Source organism: Leptonychotes weddellii, chromosome 16 (assembly GCF_054177405.1).
Source record: "Leptonychotes weddellii isolate Sample4059 chromosome 16, ASM5417740v2, whole genome shotgun sequence".
NCBI lineage: Eukaryota > Metazoa > Chordata > Mammalia > Carnivora > Phocidae > Leptonychotes > Leptonychotes weddellii.
In genome coordinates, this window is record NC_138384.1 from 30,021,418 (window position 1) to 30,041,791 (window position 20,374).

Consider the following 20,374-nt stretch of genomic DNA (forward strand, 5'->3'; position numbering starts at 1 on the left):
CCCAGCCCCTCACATGGCCTGTCAGAGAAGCGGGCTTCCTAGCATAATATTTTCCTCCCACAGAACAGGAGAATAAAGGGCTCTTTGCTTGTCTCCTGAAATAACTGGCTCTCACCATAAAGCAATCTTCTGCCCAGTAAAAATATTTCTGTAAAACTGGGAAACTCTATCTGTGGTTCCTTCTCTGAAAGTCAAAAATCTTGGAGAGCAAAACATGGCAGGGGCAGACTATATGACAAGCTCATGAAGTCATGTCTACCCAGACGTTCCCTCCTTAACGCTGTGATTAATTTGCTGTTAACCACAGGGACTTTGTGTCTTAATACTCTCAAAGCAGAGCACCAGTTCGCGTTTCTACAGAACAATACCCACCACCTCAGACCTGGTGTCCAGCCCGGCTGACGGCGGAGCCCCCAGCTGGGGCTTCGCTGAGATCGGGGAACTCCTTCAAGCCCCGGAACGCACAGGTGAGCCGTCACCTATGACCCGTCCTTGGCCAGACAGGAGACACGGTTGTGAAAATAAGTGAGGGGTGTCCGAAGATCAGAACATAAAGGTACCCATGATCACCCCAAACTAACCCCAAGACACCTGCATGAGTCACGGGAGCCTCCTGGGCCTTAGTTTTCCCAAATGGAAATAGAGGTGAATCACCCCAGCAACTCCTCAGCAAACAAAGATGTTCTCTCTGAACTTCTTCGTCCACCAGACAGAAACCAAGCCCCTTCCAGGTGCTGTGTTGGGCCCCCAAGAGATGTGAGTGGGTTTCCCGGGAATCTTCCAGAACCTACCAGCAGCTCTGGAGGCCTTACTGAGCTACCGAGCATGTTTACTGAGTGCTTACGGCATGCTAAGCCTTAAGTTGCTCCATGCACTATTTCCTTTAATCCTCGAAACAACTCCGAGAGGTGGGTACTTCTTTTTTCTCATTTTACAAGTGACGAAATTAAGACCCAATGTCAATACAGTCAACATGGTTCCCTATAAACCCACATCCAAAGGCCAGGCCCAAAGCTTTGTGGCCCCTGGAATTAGAAGAAGATCCACGTGGGAAATAATAATAATGATAATGAAGTTAAAAACAAAAAAGCCGGGTGGCTCAGTCGTTAAGCGTCTGCCTTCGGCTCAGGTCATGATCCCGGGGTCCTGGGATCGAGCCTCGCATCGGGCTCCCTGCTCGGCGGGGAGCCTGCTTCTCCCTTTCCTGCTCCCCCTGCTTGTGTTCCCTCTCTTGCTGTCTCTCTCTCTGTGTCAAATAAATAAAATCTTCAAAAAAACAAAACAAAACAAAAAAGCCATACAAAATAAGGCAGAGGTTCTTAACTGGGAAGCTAATGGGTGCCCTGAAATTGGAGTTAAAGGCATGAGAGCCTTTAGTTGAAGAGAAGGACACCATCAGATTTAGCAGATTCCCAAAAGGGTCTTGTTATCTACTCCCTGAAGGTTAAGATCATCATCACTAAGAAGCTAGGAGCTTGAAAGGAAGGCTGTGACCCATGTGGGCTGCGTGGAGGAGGGGACAAACCACCAGGGCTCTTCTGAGATCCAGTGGCAAGGAGTGGCTGTCCCTAGAGAGTCAGCCGACTGTCGGCTGCGCTGTCCCCACCCACGTCCACCAGCTGCTGACAGGAGCCACAGTCAGTGAGTTGAACCCCAGGGGCCAGGGAGGACACAGATGCTGGCCCCCTCCCTCCAGTGTGCCTTCTGCAGCTTTCTCCTCACAGGTGCTTTTTCTCTGGGGAACTGCCCACCCTCTCCCCTGAAGCCCCTTGAGGTTTGGGACTGATCCCGGCCCCACTCCAGGATGACCATGTTGACCCAGGACCATCAGAAGCGGAGGGATTTGTTCTGTGATGGGCACGTGACCCAAGTCAAAACGATGGCAGCCCAGCTTGGGATCTGGCTAAACCACTCCCTTCCAGGCTGGAACAGCAGTCCGGACCACTGGGTGCCAAGCAGCCACCACCTGGGGAGAGCCTGTGCCTGAAAACAAAGCCAACCCCAAAGAAAGCAGAGCTGAAGGCACAGACCACCGGCCTGGGACGGAGTTGGAGCTCTGGGATCCAGCGTACCTGAATTCAATTCACCCTCGGAACTTGCCGGTGATACAGGCCAATAACACGCCTTTGTATGAAACAGTGGGGATGGGTTGAAAACCCAAGGGATCCTGACTAATCCACACCAAGAAAGGTCGCACTTACTTAACCACAACACCCACCCTGAACCCACAGCCCTCCCGCATTCTGCAGACACCAGGCCAGGGGAGAAACTCTGGCTTTGCCAGAAAAGCAGTAGAACCACCCCTGGAGATGACATCAGGGTGTGCCGTGTGTGCCGGAGCTGGGGTGTGCATGCAGAAGAAGAGCTATAGAAATGTACACCGTTGATCTAGGGTAGACTAGAGGCACAAGGCCCAAAGTCACCTAGCTGCCCAACAATAGGGAATCAGTGCAGTCAATTATGGTCCATCCTTAGAATGGAAGGCTTGAGAGCCTTGAAAGGCAGTAAGATTCAATGTACTGATAAGGACTGATTTCCAAGATGCACTGTTAACAAAGCAAGATGCAGAACCAGATTATGACTGAAGGGAACACAAAGTCTCTATCACTTTTTCATGATTCCCCACCTCAAATCCATTTTCAATTAACCTACAGATACCAGTCCAATTGGCCTAGAGGGCTCCTGCTGTCTGAGCGGGGATAAGGGTGCACATACCCACAGAGCAAGGCGGGATGCACCGGAAGAACCAGAAACAGCAGGTGCCCGGGGAGAGGGGCGCTGGGAGGCCAGCGGCAGTGTGGCAAGGAGGCTTCCTTTTCTTTACATAACCTTTAGTACTATTTTGAATGTCTTTATTTTTATTTTTTACCACGTGCATTACTTCATTTACGAAAAGGAGAAAGGTGAGGACCCTTTTGAAAAGGCAGGGGAGACGCGAGAAGAGGCTCTCTTTGAGGGCTTAGGGGTGGAGGGACAGGACCTGACTTCCTGCTCCTCTGGGGTCACGCGCCCACGGACCAAGCTGCTAGCCCCTCTCAGCCCCAGCTACGCGGCAAGTGTTCCTTGAGCACCTGCCATGTGCCGAGCTGTGCAAAAGTCCCCGAGGATGCCGTGGTGAGCCACACAGAACTGGCCCCGTGGACTCTGCCGTCCGGCCTCCGTTCCCCCATCGTATTAGTGCTGGCCCTGGCCAGCTTTCTCTAAGTATTAAATGCCTGACCAAAGGAGGGCTTTGCAGACCATAAAGCCCTGGCTCTTCCTCCTGGAGAAAAGCTGGCCCAGGAGCGGGTTGTGCCTCCAAGCTCAGGGCCAAAGGGACAGGTCCTCACCCAAGAACCCCAGAAGCAAGATGGCAAGCAGGCCCCTCCCAAGGTTAAGAAGGCTGGGAAGGCCTGATCTGTGACACCAGGAGAAGGTGCTCCAAGCCACCCCCTGGAAGGACCCCACGATCCTTCCCATCACTGACATAGCAGTGGCCGGTGGGGCTGCCTGCCTCCAAGCTGGAGGGAAGTCATGCCTCCAAGGAGCGGGGTCTGGAAAGACCCCAAGAAGGGTTTCACCAGGGCTTTCCACCAGCACCTGCTGCAGATAACTCCTTTGAGTTATGTCCCGCTCAGGATGGGGGTTAGCCTGATGCGTCGCAGCACTGGATCTTTCCCGTTGGTCCAGAGCTGTGCAACCCATGAGGGAGTTCCTCAGTCCCAGAGGCCACATCCCAAGTGCTCAAGAGCCACAGGCGGCTAATGATGCCCCTATTGGACAGTGCGGACACAGAGCATTGTCATCATCACAGAAAGTTCTCTCGGACAGCACTCGTCTCGAGGTCCTTTTAACGTCTCCTTCCTTCCGGTTACAAAACGAGAGTCCTGGCAGGTCTTGAAAGAAAGGCCAGGTATCCACAACTGTCAGTAAAGATCGAAATCCACTTGTAGGTTTAAGACGCCACAGCCACGGGGAAATGCAGAGAAGCAGACAGAACCATTGACTGAGCTGATCGTGAGTCAGGGACTGCGCCAGCTTCTCCACGGGGCCACTCCCGTGGGCAGCGCCGTCCCTGCCTCAGCCCTCACCTTCCGGCCCCTCCCCGACAGCCTTTCCAAAGTGTCCAGGCAGGACAGGCATCACCCAATACAGAGAGCTCCAATTAGAGAGCATCCCGGGGGGAGAGGGCCCCCAAGGGCTCTGCATCTGAGACAGCACGCGGGAGGTTCTGATGCAGGTGGTCCTCACTGTACCCTGTGCCCTTCCCCACACCCACAACCCCCTCCAGCCACTGTCTTCTCTCTCCACCCCCTCCAGCAAAGCCTTTCCATAGATCTCCTGCACACGCGATCCACTTCTCATCTCTCATTCTCTTCTAAAACCTATGGGCTTTTTGAAAAATACAAAAGTATCCATGCTCATTGGACGGGGGAAAAAAAAAAAAAAGAGTCAAACAATGTAGAAACATCTAATGTGAAAAGTGAAACTCCTTCTCTCCTCACCACCTCCCACCACTCCAATCCTCAGGGAAGCAGCCTTTGACAGTGTATCCTTCCAGATCTTTCTCTGTGCACCTGCAAATATATAGACATGGGCCTGAATAGACTTTTGTATCCTCAAAAAACCGGGACCACGTTATACTTCTGTTTTGCTCTCGCTTTGCTCATTCAATAGCATTTCAGGGCCTCCTTCCCGTCAGCCCACTGCCCACCCTCACTCGCCCTGGTTTCACAAGTCGCAGAGAGATTCGAGACACGGCCACCCCATGTTTGTTAGCTGTCTCCTAGTGATGGATATTTGAGTTGTTACACATTTTTCATTCTTCCAAATAATGCAGCCATGGATGTTCCTGCACGTGAGCAGAGCACATACTTGCAAGGCTCCCTCAGTCCCTTCATGACGCAGGCCCGTCCCGCCTTTGCTGTCATCCCACCAAGACAACTCCTGCCACATCCCGCTGTAAGCACCAGGATCCCATATGCATCGGACACCTTGCAGCCCCTTTTCCGACTCAGCCTCTGGGCAGGTTCTCTCCAGGAGGCCATCCTCTCTGCTAGACTACCTTGATGGCGCCCAATAAATGCCACCTCCCAGTATTTATGCCCCCGTGTAGTCCCTTCCCCTGAACCTGGCCTCGACTTGTGACCTGCTTTAACATTGAGAATGTGGCATTGCCAATTCCAGGCCTAAGCCTTCAGGAGGCCTGGCAGTTTCCACTTCTGCACTCCCAGGAAGGCAGCCACCAAGTAGGGAGTCAGCTTACCCTGAGACCACCGTACTCTGAGGCGGCCCAAGCTAACCATGTGGTGAGGCCGCGTGGAAGAGGACCGAGGCCCCAGGCTGGGGGTTCCCCAGTTCCCCAGTTCCCCAAGTGGAACTCTTGGCCCCTGGCCATTCGAGCCACGCCAGCTATGCCACGTGAAGCCACAGACAAGTTGCCCCTGCCAAGCCCAACCCAAATTGCATAATGTTAAGCAAATCATAAAAGAATTAAGTCACTAAATTTTGGAGTAATTTGTTACACAGCAAAAGAGAACCCAAGCACCCTCCTTTTCTTCAGTGTATCTGGAGATGCAGAGGCGAAGGCCATGAGAGGTCACGTTAGCTACCTAATAGCCAAGCCGGGGCCACCCCCAGCTCAGGATACCCAACACAGTACTCTGTCCAGTCCCCAAAGATTCAGCCACGTGTTCTTCCAGGAGGCAGTTGCTGCTCAGAGGTTGGTTCTCAAGTGAGAGGGCTTGGGGACACACAAAGGACTCCTCATTCTCTTCATGCCCAAAGCAAAGGGAGTAGGTGGGCAAGAAAGCACCCCCAGCCATCCTGGGAGAATCTGTCGTGACCAAATAGTCAACAAACCAAAAGGCCCTGAAGTTAAGAAAGAAAACTTCGGCACAGAGAGGTTAGGGAACTTGCCCAAGGTCACACAGCTAGTGAGCAGCAGAGCTGGGGTTTGAAAGCAAGCATTCAGGCTCAGAGCCTGCACTGATAACCAAACATCAGTGTTTCCCAACACCTCAACCCGCAGTAAGAATTACATTTTAGAATGGGGCTCTATATATACGGATTTGGGTACAGATGTATAGGTAGATATCCATAGATCTAGACTGATCAATCTATTATCTATAGACATGAATATCCATGCCTATAAACTAAACAAAAAGTCACGCAAAGCAATATTTCCTCTTACTTTAGGCAATGTCCTCTCTCGTTTTTATTCTACTTCTTTTTTTTTTTTTTAATGATAGTCACTAAATTGATTTCATGAGTGACGAATGGGATTAAAACATATGGTTGAAGGTGGAAAAAAAAAAAATCTCATCTATAATGATGGAAGACAACTCTAAAATCAGATTAACCTGAATTTGAATCTTGCTGGAGCAAGATTCTACTTCCAAGTCAAGTGACTTTGGGCAAGGAGGTAGACTCCTTTAGTGCCTCAGTTTCTCCAGTGGTAAAAGGAGGATAGTAAGAGCACCTGCCTTCTAACGGTGCTGCGAGCGCTGAGCAGTATGGGCCACATGTGGCTCAGGGCCTGGCGTGCTGCGGATGGCTCGGCGTGGGGCGCGGAACAGAGTGGACACTTAGTAGCCACACTGAGGCTGCAGCCATAGAACACTGAAAAACGAGGCACGAACAAGACCGATCGAGGTACCAGGCTCCTTTGAATATCCAGGGCAGGGGAATAAAGACGTCTCCCAGTGCCCATTGAAAACACAACTTCATTCTTGGTCTGTAGCATTTTCTTCATCATCTTTTTGCTTTTGAAGTCTCTCTAGATCACCGGGGGAAAGACGGGTAAAGTAACAGGGTCAAGGTCAAAAACTGTCCTGCAATAAGGCTCCCTCGGGAAGCCAGGTGGGGCATGGCCATGGCACCCTGAAGCAGCAGTCCCAAACCCACTCAGTGGGGCCACCGCAAGCCCACGCCTCTGTGTGCGGGGCCTGCCAGCCTGCGTGGCCTTCTGGAATTAGAAAAACACCCTTGGGCCTGAGCCCATTTGGGAGGCTCTGGTCTTCCCCAGCCCCCACCTGTGGCCTGAGGGTTGCCAGGCCAGCCCTGCTAACAGGGCCCCTTTATGCTCTGCCCTGGCCTCTTTGGGGCCCCAGATCAGTACTCAAGGCCAGGGGGTTTGGGCAGCACACGGCGGGCCAGCCAATCAGCTCCATGCCTTCTCCCCTTACCTCCCATCCAGCCAGAAAGGAGAGCAGGCAGAGTGGGCAGACATCAGTAAAAAAATCAAATCACCTGCAGTGGGTGGACCAGGACTCGTGGTGGATTGTGACATATAACAGACCCCCCTCTCTCCGCCCAACCCCAGGCAATGCCTAGCCCCCTCTGCTGGAATATGCTTTTCCGTCCTAACATCTCAGAGCCTGGAGTCCGGTCTTGGGTCAGACACTCAGGAGGGAGTTGAAGATTTTCTGCACTGGGGCGCCCGGGTGGCTCAGCTGGTTGAGCGACTGCCTTCGACTCAGGTCATGATCCCAGAGTCCCTGGATCGAGTCCCGCATCGGGCTCCCTGCTCGGCGGGGAGTCTGCTTCTCCCTCTGACCCTCCCCCCTCTCATGTGCTTGCTCTCTCTCATTCTCTCTCTCTCAAATAAATAAATAAAATCTTTAAAAAAGAAAAAAAGATTTTCTGCACTGATCACAGACTTTGCACTTCCCTCTGTCTGAGATGCCCCTTTCCTTAGCCGGCTACTTATTCTTTGGGTCGCAGCAACTTAAATGTCACCCCCCAGTCCACAGTCGAACCTCCCTTACTCTCCCACCACAGCCTGCTCTTTTCCTCATCACGTTTAGCATGCATCTGGCTGATCATTAGCAAGCTGTAAGAGGAGAGACATCTGCTTTACTCTCCCTGATTGGCTGAGAGGAACTCATTTCCCACTGAGAACACTCCATGAGCTAGGAACCAAGATTCTATCCATTCCACAGATGTGGAAACTGAGGATCAGAGAGGAGCCCCCCAGCTGGGGAGACATGCAGCTGGGAGTCAGGAGTCAGACCCAGGAAGTCTGATTCCTTAAGCCACGCCTCTGACACCTGCTCTGTGTGCACACGGGGGCCTCAGCACAACGGGGCCCGAACCCAAAGGCGGGTCTAATGGAGGTTAAGAGAACCAATGCAAGATGCTAGATGCAAGCTCGAAGTATGGACGAGTGCTGTCCACAAAGTGGCCCAACCCACATCTCTCCGTGTTTACCCCACCTGCCCCTCCCACAGTGTCCCGCCCAACCGAAAAATGCTGTCCCCGACTTCCCAGCCCCCAGGCTTCCCTGGGGCTGCTCCCTCTGCTCAGAGGCAGCCTGAGTCTGGCTCTCCCTAGCTGGGCCTGACACTTCCATTTGCTGAGCCCGTCTCTCATCCGCACAACATGGGGGAACAACACACGGAAAAACCGCACGTAAAGCATGAGGCCGCTTTCGTACTCACGTGTATGTACTATTACCACTGACACACTCGTCCCCCGCCAAAATCTCATCTCACAAGCCAGGGCACAACAGGCCAAACCGAGCTGCCTGGGTCCACCCAAAGAAAGTATTTTCTAAAAGTGTTATTTGGTTGATGACAATTTTTCTTTTAATTAGAATGATTTCACATAAAAATCCAGATGGCTGGATTCTCTTAATGATCAGATGTGGCAACACCAGGGCCACGTTCCCACATGGCAACCACTGGCTGGGGCTGAGCGGGGATGCCCCGTTGAGACAGGACGTGTGCCCCCAGGGGCCCCCAGTCCCCACCCCTCCTATGTGTCTCCCACCCAGCCCACTACGTTCCTTAATATGACTTCTCTGGCCCTTTAAACTCTGACCACCCTTCAGAGCCTCCTCACACACCACCTCCTTCAAGAAGTCCTCCCCAAATCTCCATAGCCTGGTGTCTCTTGTGGCTTTATAACCTTAATAGTTCACTTGTACTGAGCACACACTTCTGTGCCAGGCAGTTATAACCATTTTACAGTTTGAGTCCCCACAACCACCTTGTGAAGCAGGTCCCATTACCACCCCCGCTTTACAGATGAGGGAACCGAGGCCCAGAGTTGATTCTTCTATTGGCCTCCCCATCCATTCCCCGCCCTCCTCTATGCTGCCCTGTGCCCCGGGAAGCTGACCCCCTTAGACCAATTTGCTGAAGCTTCCTGGTCTCTGGCTTCCAGCTTCGGCCAATGGGAGGCCCTGGCAGGAAACCCGAGGATGCAAGCAGAGAGAGGTTGGGGTATTTCTCCCCACCCCCGACTCCCTCTGCACTGTGTCTCTGACTATGGTTCATCTTCCATATCTAGAGCTCCTGCCTGGCTTTTTCCCTGCCTCAGCTGTGGTTTCTACAGGGATCCGAATCTAAAATACCCAACATTTCCTCCCCTGCCCTTTCTGCCCTGGGATGGTAACACCCCCCTGCCTTTGCCAGGGGCCAAGCACTCCCTGGGTGCCTCAACACCCCGTGAAGGTGCTGTAACCCTTCCCACAGCTTCACAAGTTAGCTTCCATTAGTTTAAACTGTCTAGAGTACAGGGCCCTGGCTGACACAGAGATTAGATACTATGCCCAAGGTCCCACAGTCAGAAAATGGTGCCGCCAGGATTCGAACCCAGGATATCGGGCTCCAGAGTCCTTACTCTTTAACCATCACACTATGCTGCCTTATGTCCTATTCTCCTTCTCTGGGTCCTTCATCTGCTGGTAGCCTCCTCAAGGGCCCCCCGGGTGACCCCCAAGAGTCAAGTGCTGTGCCTGGATTGATGCAGACATTCCAGAATCTCTCACTGAGCCCAGAAGACATAGTTACTTGATTCCTCTTTATCCTCCAGAGTATTTTTACAACTGAGAGCCCGTCCCCACATTCCTTCTTCCTGGGCATGAGAGCTCCCCCACTTCTGCCCTGCTGGCCCCTCACATAGGGCTTGCCACTCGTCTTCCCTCTAGACAAAGACCAAGGTCCATAACATGGCTGAGAAGGCCCCCAAGCCCAGACTGTGACCCCTCCTCGGCCAAATGAACTTCAATCAGCATCTCAAACAAACTGCCCCTTTCACTACAGGGCTTTCTCACATACTGCTAGTCCACCTAGCAGACACTCATGGTGCCATTACACACCCCCTCCCCCTGTCTTGCTCCCCACCACCCCTTCCCCAACTCACCTTTGGGCTGAAATCACAGCTCCTCCAAGACCACCTCTGACCCAAGGCCAGTTGACACCCCCTGCTCTAGACTGTCAGAGCCCCCAGAGTGTCCTCCAGCATTCCCCTAACATTGTCTTCATTGCTCAGTGTCCACCTTCCTAAATTATGAGCCAATCTAACATGAATATCGATGCAAAAATCCAAAGCGAAAGATTAGCAAATCAAATACAGCAACATTTTAAAATAGCAATGTCTCGTGATGAAGAAGGATGGTGTTTAGGAATACAAAGAAAGTTGAACACTAGGAAATCTAGTGATGTCGATCATGCACATAATCACTTGTTACATTAGCAAAGGATGACAACAGCCCAACAGCATTCGACAAAATTCAGTAATTATTCCCGGTTTCAAAAATAGTAGCAAGCCTGGGGTTGAAGAAAGCTTTCTTAACTAGATAAGCAACCAACTATTATTAAATAGTATGGGAGAGTCTAACCAATGCAATAAGATAAGAAAAACGGATGAGAGGCAAAGATGAACGTTTAGTCCCACTAAACTCTAAGTTCGGTGAGGCCGTATGCTTCATAGTTTCCACACCATCCTAAGCACACGCAAATATCTGTGGAATGCACAGCCACCCAGATGAGGTCTGAACCCCATTCAGTGTTCTCAAAGCACCCCAGTACTCCTCCTCTGAGCTACATATCACAACTTAAATTGTGTCCTTTGTTTTTAAAAATACTTCTATTTTCCTACTAGAGCATAAACTCCATGAACACAAGTGGCATGTTCTACTGGCAGAGTAAATGGATACCTGGCCTAAAATAGGTACTCAACATCTCTCACACTGATGCAGGAAGGACTATCTGTGGACTTGAATAAAATGCATTAGTTGCTAAGTTATAATAAGTGATTTTATCCTACTTCTCAGCTGGAAAAACCCGAGGCCCAGAGAAGGGAGGAGATGCCACACCACTGTGAAGCCCCCCTCTGGGACCCTGGGGTCCTCTGAAAGGCATCAGCCACACACAATGCCACGCACACAGGGTGCTGCCCACATGGCTCAGCAAGTACAGAAAGTGAAGCCCAGACCGATTCCTCTAAACAAACGCACACGCAGGGCACACCCGGGTGGGCAGAGCCGCCTTTCTGGGGCTAGGGATGACCCATGGAGGGACCTGAGCCTTCCTCGCAAAGCCCTGTGACTGCTGCCTACATGGATAAACAGCCCCCTCTGCTTCCCCGTGACGTTATCAAAGAATTACTTATGTCTCTGGAAATGCTTGTTTGGAAAAGGTTCTCCACCCCACCTGGGCTTGGCAGGAGGGGCAGCATCCTCAGGCCTGCCCTTCAGGGAGTGATCAGGCTTTTCCCCCAGCCCCTGAGGGCTCTCGGCCATTCTTCATACGAGGAGTCTGAAGCCAGCCATAAAGAAGCAGGCAGCCTCCCAGGATAAACGGAGCACGGTGACATCAAAGACCGCCTTCCAGATTAAACAACTGAGGCCTTCAGCTCTCTCTGGCGTTTCTTCCAGGATATTCTGGGCTCCTGCCTCAGTTCTCCCTCAGATGGAATGGCAGATATTTTGTTTGTGAGAGTCTGAATTTTTTCCTTCCTCGGGGAGAGGGGGAGAGGGAGGAGGAGAGGGGAAGGGAGGGTGGGGGGAGAGAGTGAGCGAGAGGAAGAGAAAGAATGTCTGTGAGAGACAAGAGCCACAAAAAGAACATGTGTGAGCGAAAAAGAAAGGGAAGTCAGGGAGGCAGCCGGAAGCGCCTGCTTTGGAATCCAACAAGCGACCTAAAAATTCCAAAAGTTTCTAAACCAAAGCACACTGTGAACCCACAGCCAGGGAGGGAGGCTACAAGAGCCCCCAAGCCGGGATGGGTGGGGTGCCTGGCTCCCAGTGCTAGCAGACCCCTTCGTGGGCACTGGCCCCTTGACCAGAGGGTCCCTTGGCACTCCTTTTTCTCAGACACATCAGGTAAACCAAGGCAAGGGGTCCTCTTCCCTCAGGCACAGGCTCACAACGGTTCTCTGGGGTTGGCTTGTCACTGCCTCTTATTCCCTCGTCCTTGGGGTGCCTCTCTCTGCCTTGAGCAACCAATCCAATCCCACCCCTCAGGCCCCCCATATCCCACCACAGCTGGGCTTCTGGCCCTCCGGCCAACCCCCCCCCACAGGAAAACAGGGGCCACTGATCCATCCAAACAGCTGGAGTTGTGCCCCCAAGGCCCCAAGTCCATGACATGACACATCCATCGGCTCTAAGGCGCATGCTGCTGGCTGGGGCGGCAGCTGACTACCCCCCACCCCTGCTCCTCCACCCCGCACACCTGTCCAGGGGACAGGTAGCTCGAACATGCCACAAGCCACTAATGCGCAGGGCTTTTCAGAAAGCCCGAGCTCCAGGAGAGCTTTGCAGGTCCCACAGGCTGCAAGCCACTCGGAGTCCACCCTCCCGGCGCAACCAGCACCCAGTTCCCAGGGACAATGGCAAGCCTGGGGCCTCCCACAGCTATTCCGTGCACGAATACCAACTCTCTCCTCCCATACCCTCTTCCTCACAGCCTCTCAGGTCTCTGCTTCAATGCCACCTTCACACAGCTTCTCCCGAGTGCTCCTGTCCATTAATGTGCCTGTAAGTACTGATTTGTCTCCTTTATTAGATTGGAAGCCATGGGAGGGCAGGGACCACATCTCGTTTATGTACCACTGTGTCCTTGATACCTGGTCCAGCTAAGGAGTTCTTAGGAATAACAATTCATTATTGATCATAATTAATAGCTGAGTACCTGAAAGCAAAGGCCTGATCCCACTCTTCCATCTGCCTGAGGAAGAGGATCTGGGAGAGAATGAGGCAGGGATGGTGGCCTAATCTATCTTCATTCATTCATTCAGCAAACACATCGTGAGTGTCCACCATGTGCCCTGGGGCTACCACAAGGAAGATGTATTCCTCTCAAAAAGTGATTCTTTCATTGCTGACATTCGGTGTAGCTGTTTTAAGCCCTCATAGGGATAGTTTGTTCCCTGCGGGTGGTACCGGAGTTTCCCAGGGCTAGGAGTCCTCTCTGCCCAGCCGTGGCCCACCCTCTCCGCTCACTCCGGCTATCCCCACTGGGTGAGGGGATGCACCATTCCCCCAAGTTCTAGGACCCCAGGAGACATGCCATGCTTGCTTCCTGGTTCAGCCTCTCCCGGGGTTTATTACAGTCTGTATAAAACGCAAATGTGCAGGGGCTGTTCCTGAATTCCAGGGACTAGAACACGCATGGCCCTGACTCAGGGGAACTTCTCTCCCAAAGAAGAAAAGTTCCAAAGGTAGGAAGAGATGCTCCTCGAAGTCTCCCAGAGACCACATCACAGAGATTCATTAAAGCCTTCAGAATATGACACCCTTGCCCACCACCTGCCTTCCTGAGGGACCCAGCCCTACTGGAAACCAGAAGCCCCACCTGGCACTTTGCCCAGCTCAGTCCTCCCCATTCTTCCCCCCTACCTCCCACCCCCGGGGTAGAGAAAGCTGCCAGGTGGGACTAAGAAGCTGGTCCTGGGTGCCATGGGCAGAGGAGACCCTCCATGGAAAACCCAAAGATGCCAGCAAGCTGCCAGATACCTCCCCCAGCCTCAAAGCAAATCATCTTTTAATTCTGAAAACACCAAATATTTAATTTATGCTTTACCTCAAATGTCAAGTCTACCTCCCGGCACATAGCTTCGAAACCACGTAAGGAGGCCTAACGCTTTCCATATGGTGAAGACATGGGGCCTTTTAATTGTGCCAACTGGTATCATTCAAGGGTGATTCCCCTGGAATCCGGCAACTGGGGCAGCAGCTGGGCCAACAGCCAGCCTCCAACCTCATCACCCAGCCCCGCACGGCCCCGCGGGCTCCGACGCAGCCTGCGCCCTCCCAATCTTCCCCAAGTATCAAAATGCACTAGGTGCCCCCTAATCAAATTACCAGCCTGCCTGGCGGCCACCTTCAACCCACAAACAGGCTTGCCGGCACCGCAGCTCTCAGCCCGCCTCTTAAGGCAGATCTGCCATAAAAGAACAAAAGGGCCAAACCCGGGGTTGGGGGGATGGGGGGGCCAGGAATTGCTGGTCCTACACATTCATGTCCACGCACGCAGGTACACACCTCGGGAGCACAGTGCACCCAGGTTCCGCTTGTCCAGGGGTTCACCATCAGCCTTCCTGTGTCTGCTACGCAGCTCCATCCCTCTACCAAGTTTTTTATGTCACCCATTATATTGTATTACGTTTACCAGACCCGGTATTCACAATTGGTGTTCTTTTGTAACCGCCTGTTAGTTTTGTGTTTACCTCTCCTTCTTTATCTCTTTGAGATTATTAGGCTTATTTAAACTTCTAAGTGTTTAGCGCACTGTTGTCTGGCTTATAGATCGTTCATGTCATTGTTCTCTCACAGTACTTGGCCCTGTCACCATCTCTCATTAGTTTTCTCCTCTGAGCTCATGATTCCTTGAAGCCCCGCCCTTAGCCCATTGTCCATCCAAGTGCGTCTACGACGGATGGTGGGGCAGGGGAGGGAGGAAACTTCTGGATTCCTAATCTGCGTTCCCATCTCTGCCCCACCAGTGCCTCAGCAAACCTCCTGGTACCCTTCTCCCTTTTGAACTCTTTTTCCAAGAGTCACATGCCATAACCCGGCCAGGGATGAGAATGTTATTATACCCATTTTGCAGATGAGCTTAGGTAAAACAGCTTATACAAGGTGGCAAGCTACAGTGGCAGAGCCTGGCCTCATTTATTTTTGTACTCAGGATGGCAGGCTTAGGTTAGCGCCAGCAAGATTACCCTCTCCCATCCCAGGACCTTCCAAGCAACTGGGACCCACCCTAAACGCTTACAAAGCTACTGAGGCCCGGTCAGGAAGGAAGAGGGCAAGCAGGGGCCCCTCCTGCTCCTGCCTGCCCCACCACCCGCCTCTTCCCAAAGTACTCAGCAGCTGGTCAGCATGCTGCCTCTCTGAAAATGAGTAAGGGAGGCACCCCCCGGGCAGATGCTCTTGCATAGACCTTTGCCACTCATGGCCCCTGTTTTCTAGAAAGTGCTCCAGAAAGAGAGAAAGACAGAGTCCACATCAGCCAGCTGGTAACTTTATAGGGTTATGAGGAGGAGTAAGACAATGTAAGCAAAGTGCTTGACATACACAGGCACTTAATAAATAATAATGTTCATTGCAATAATAATAATGCTAGTTGGGTGAACCACTAATGTGCTTCCAGCCACCTTAGTGAAAGGCCGGGTAGAGTGGAGACAGAGACCATCCCTACGCCAGGCCTGGGACTGGTGGGGGGACCTCTGCCAGCCCCTGGAATCCAGCAGACCTTGGAGCCCACACCCTACATCCTGATGATCTAACGGAAGAACCTGCTGCCACCCTTTCTGCGCCACTGGGAATCAGGGAAACTAAACTAGGCAGGAGGTTGCCCACTGCTGTCTCATTCACTATTCCTCCATGTCTCCCAAACTTTGGACATTCCATTTCCATAGTCACAGTTTTGACCACTTTTACTTAGTATTTTGCTCGGAATCAACTTTCACCACTCTCTTTCAATTTAGCTTCGTCCTAAGTGATACTATCCGTGAAATCATGGGTTTTATGTCCTAGTTACTATCTTTTCTGGTAGCAGAAATGCTTGCCTATTAAGATAACAAACATTCCTCCAGGTACCACCTGAAATCACTGCACACACCCCCACCGTGCAGCCCCCGACCTTGCGCTTCCCCTGACCTCTCCCAGGTTGGGCTCGCCATCCCCCCCTCCCTGCAGATTCGGTGGCTGGGCCAGGGCTGGTAGGAACCCCAGTGTCGGGGCACCTGGGTGGCTCAGTTGGTTAAGCGACTGCCTTCAGCTCAGGTCATGATCCTGGAGTCCCGGGATCGAGTCCCGCATCGGGCTCCCTGCTCGGCGGGGGGTCTGCTTCTCCCTCTGATCCTCTTCCCTCTTGTGCTCTCTGTCTCTCATTCTCTCTCTCTCAAATAAATAAATAAAACCTTTTAAAAAAAAAAAAGGAACCCCAGTGTCCGGGTCCCAGTCACCAAAGCAGAACTCCCCAGGAAGCAGAGGTTCCCTCCCCTTAATACCTTGGCTGGCAGTGCTGACCCTCCACTACCCAACATATGTCACGCGGCTGGCTCTGTGTCTCACATCTTCAAAAGTGCTTTGAACAAACATTAATGACCCCTCAGTGTTTCTCTGAGAGAGGGGGCAAGGAAGGGAGGGGGCAAGCACCACCCCATGCTGTCCTCAGCTGGGGGAATAAACCAGGCAACAAAATTCCATGACTTCACCAAAGCCACAGACTTAAGCTGGGCCCCCTCCCCCCGCTCCCTCATTTCCCCCAATGGCAACTTTTACTGGCTCACATTCCTCTTGCTAGGAATACTACTATTTAATTAAAAACGACAGACTTTTGTTTTCCTCTCCTTCCTTCCTCCTCCCTCCCATCCTCCAGGACTGGATGCCAAGGAGACCCACCAAAAACATGCGGGTAACATTTGTTATGGCTTTGAAGATAAAAGTCAATTGAAGTAAGCCCTCGCTGTATTTCAAGTTTCCCCTAAAGCATGGAGCAAGCTGCCTGGCAGTTGAGGAAAGGAAAAAAAAAAGGGGGGGGGGACTGCAAATAAATGTCATTCTGCAGGAATACTTTGTAAAAATAAACAGGCTGAAAAAACCCAAAACTTGATTAATGGAAATCCACTCAGTTGGCCTCTGTCTTGAGCTGCAAATGCATTTGTTCATATGGCTAAATCGGATCATTTTCACTGGGCTTTAAATAAGTAAGTAGATCAAAAACTATAAATGGTGGGGGAAGAAAGGGAAGTTTGTAGTTCTGTTTCTAAAGGGCCTCAACCGCAGTGCCCCCCACCCACCCAGTTTTGACCTTTACTGGGGGACAGCAGCTCCAATTCCAGCCCAGCCAAGAGATGAAGAAAAATGGAGAAGAGAAAGCCCCCCAGCTAAGCAAGGCAGTGGGAGGAGGAGATGGGGGCTTTTCCCAGATGCAGAGATTATTGCATACGTGCACAAGAGGGGACTTTATCCCCAGGCTCACTTCCCAACACCGGCCCCTGCAACTGAGCTGCAACCAGCCCAGGTGCCACGGCCCCAAAACACACACACACACACACACACACACACACACACCCCACACACATCTGAAAACTCCACAGGCCCCTCCCTAGCCCATGGACAAGACCAAAGAACTAACCAGACCTGAGACTCAGTCTGTTCCCCTCTAAGTTTAAAAAAAAAAAAATTAAATGTCACATCAAAAAGTTGATTCATCCTTTGATCCTTGGCTTGCTCGAGTTCCACGCAGACCATCTGAAAGCCCCGTGCAGAGTTCCAGAGCTCCTAGGACATCTGTGAGCACCAGTCCCAGGCCAAGAGCTGGGGCTGGACTCACTCACTTCCCTGTCACATCAACTGCTCCCCCAGGAATAACTCCAACTCAGGGTGGGCCCTGGCTGCAGCAGCAGGAGACCCTCTCTCTCCCTGTGGGCCAAGTGAAGGGGTACCAGGTCTCAGTGCCCCCTAAGCTCTGCTACCTTGATCACAGCCTCTTCTACTGGGGTTCCTGGGCAGATGGTACTGATGAATGCCACAGACACTTGGAACACATTTGGAGGCCAGCACAGTCCCGCCCTCCAACCCAGACACCCCTAGATGCCTTCCCTGTCTTCCTAGCAACCCCCCTCCAAATCTACCTTTGAATGCTGACCGCAGAAACAAGGTAGAAGTCAGAGCAGGCCCCCAAATCCCTCCAGCACACACAAGCTTCCCCACAGACTGGACCCGCACCACCTCCCCACCTAGGACTTTTCTCTCCCCAGACAGCCCTCTACCCCCAGCCAGACAGGAGACTGACACCTGAGCCACCTCTAAGATTCCCCAAGACATGGGGGTACCAGTGGTTTTGGTGGGGCAGGGGCAGCTGCAAAGGGACTTTCTGGACTTAGAAGCTGTGCCAAGAGGGTGCTAAAAGTTGAGGTGGGTAAGGAGACCCGTCTCTGGGGCTGAAATGTAGGTGGGGATCGTACCCGGGTTCCTCTGCCAACGGTGCCCGCCACCTGCGGCTGTCGGGGTCCAGAGCTGCCGCCTGGACAGCGCTGCCTCCCGATCCACTCCTCGATGCCCTTCCGGGCCCAGGCGGCGCTCACGGCGAAGCTGTCACCTGGGGCGGGGAAGACACGGAGCCCCTGAGTCTGGCCCCTGGGCCGAAAGTTACCCGAGAGAGGAGGGAAAGAGTGGGCTCGGCAGAGGCAGCGGGGCCAGGAGGGGGTTGAGCGCCTGGGCACAATCCGAGAGAGAGGGACGCAGGTAATTGGGAGAAAGGGGTTCAGCGAAGCCCCAGGAGCAGAGACCCAGAGGGGAGCGCATAAGGGGGAGCAGCACCCCGGAAAAGGGGTCTGGGGATCAGAAGAGCGAGCGCCAGAGGCCAGGACGGCAGAGGAGAGGGGTGAGGGTCAGAGGACGGGTGCAGTGAGCACGGGATGAGGGGAAGTGGAAAACTGAGGTTCAGGAGAGGGGCGCAGTGGGCGCAAGAGCCCACAGCTCGGGAGAAGGGGCTGAGGGCCGGAAACAGAGGGGCAGGATCTTGAGGGAAGGGGCTTAGGAGTCTGAAGAGGGGGGCGCAGTGAGCGCGGAGGGCGGGGACCGCAAAAGGAGGGGTTGGGGGTCAGAAGAGAGAACACAGGACGGCGAGGAGGGGGTAGGTGGGACAGAAAAAGGGGCGCGAAGGCTGCTCCCGGAGCGGGTCTGTGGGACTGGTGGCCAGAGTTGGGGGTGGGGGTGGCCCTGGTAATCAGATCCCGCGGGCTAGGCCATTCCGCCGCGGTCCGCGGTGCTTCCCCGTCCATCCCCCCGGTCCGTGCCCCGCGCGCCCCTACCTTCCGGGCTCTCCCTGCGCTTGCACACGGCGGCTGCAGGCACATCGCGCGCGGCGGCGGCGGCGGCGGCGGCGGGAGCCGGAAAGAAAGGAGAGGCAGAGAGTTAGCAATCGCGGGGGCGAGGGCGGCCGGGGCCAGGGGGCCGGCGCGCGGGCGGGGACACTGACCCGGCTTGGAGTGAAGTTTCCCCATGCTGCGGGCGCGGCGGGCGGGGCCGTCCCTAAGCCATGCGCCCGGCCTGCGGGGCCCGCGGCTCGCCGCGCCTCGCCTCGCTCTCCTCCTCCCGGAGCAACCCCGAGCCGAGCGGAGCCCGAGCGGCGCCGGGACGCGCTCCTGCCGCCGTCGCCGCGGCCCGACTGACGCCCGGGCGCGCCGAGCCCCCAGCCCGCCGCCGCGGCCCGCGCCTCCCCGCGCGCCCATTGGCCGGGCGCGGCGCATCAAAGGCGAGGCGGGCCGCGGAGGGGGCGGGAGGGGGCGGGGAGAGGGCGGGCGGAGGGCGGGGCGGGACGGCGGGGCGGGGCCAGGCGCCGCGGGGCCGACACAGCGCCCCCTTCCAGGCTGAGGTCTTCAGCCCCGCGCCGGGGGCCGCGGGGCCGACAGGTCGAGGGACCTGGGGTCGGTGACCCGGGGACCCGAGTGGAGAAAGGGCCTCTGGCCAGTGGGCGTATCGGACCAGACACCCTCCCGAGTCCGGTCTGCTCTAGAACAACCGCTGCCCTCGCTAACAGTACTGTGCCTTCCCTCGGCTCTATTTTTCCTCGAAGAGGGCCGGGCAGGACTCAGTGGCTCCAATTTACAGGTGATGTGACTGAGGTCGGGGGAGGAGACGCGGCTGCGGCGCTGAGGTCGGCTGCGCGCCTGCTGCGCTGCCCCTTCCCGATCTTACCACGACCTGCTTTTGGCGGAAAGTGTTCGCTTATTACTCGCCCCATGCTCCCACTCCGCCCCTCTAAGTTTTGATTTAGGATCCAAGAGGAGCCCCCACCGCGCCTCGAGCCGGTTGTTGGCCCAGCTCACTGCTGGCGGCTACAAGTGTCCGACAGCCACGAGTTGCCAGCCGATCGCTCGGATGCCTCATGCCGGGCCCGTGGGTGCCCTCCCCGGGGTCGAGGCGCGCTGCCAGCCGCGCGGCCCGGAAGGGGGTAACCGCTGGGTCTTTGATCTTCCCTGGTTTCCGCTCCCTGCTGCAGCTCGCCAGACCCAAGGGCTTGTTTGTTTTGTCTGGGGAAGTCTCCGCGGAGGGGAGGGCGCCATCAAGGGGTTCCACCCCACCTTTGTGGTTCTCAGGGAGAATGCCTGCTCTGCTGGGGACACCGTGGGCCTGTTAAATTCAACC

General features: G+C 54.1%; 1 protein-coding gene across 1 annotated transcript in view; it reads right to left on the reverse strand.

Moving 5' to 3' along the window:
* The window catches only part of NKD1 (NKD inhibitor of Wnt signaling pathway 1), an 84,000-nt gene extending 64,620 nt beyond the window's left edge, over positions 1–19,380 (reverse strand). The window contains exons 1-3 of the mRNA XM_081806601.1: positions 19,206–19,380; positions 19,039–19,071; positions 18,190–18,323 (exon numbers count right to left, since the gene is read on the reverse strand). Coding sequence (XP_081662727.1) covers positions 18,190–18,323; positions 19,039–19,071; positions 19,206–19,230 — 192 coding nt within the window. The 5' untranslated portion in view covers positions 19,231–19,380. The remainder of the gene's footprint in view (positions 1–18,189; positions 18,324–19,038; positions 19,072–19,205) is intronic.
* Between the last annotated feature and the right edge of the window lie 994 nt (positions 19,381–20,374).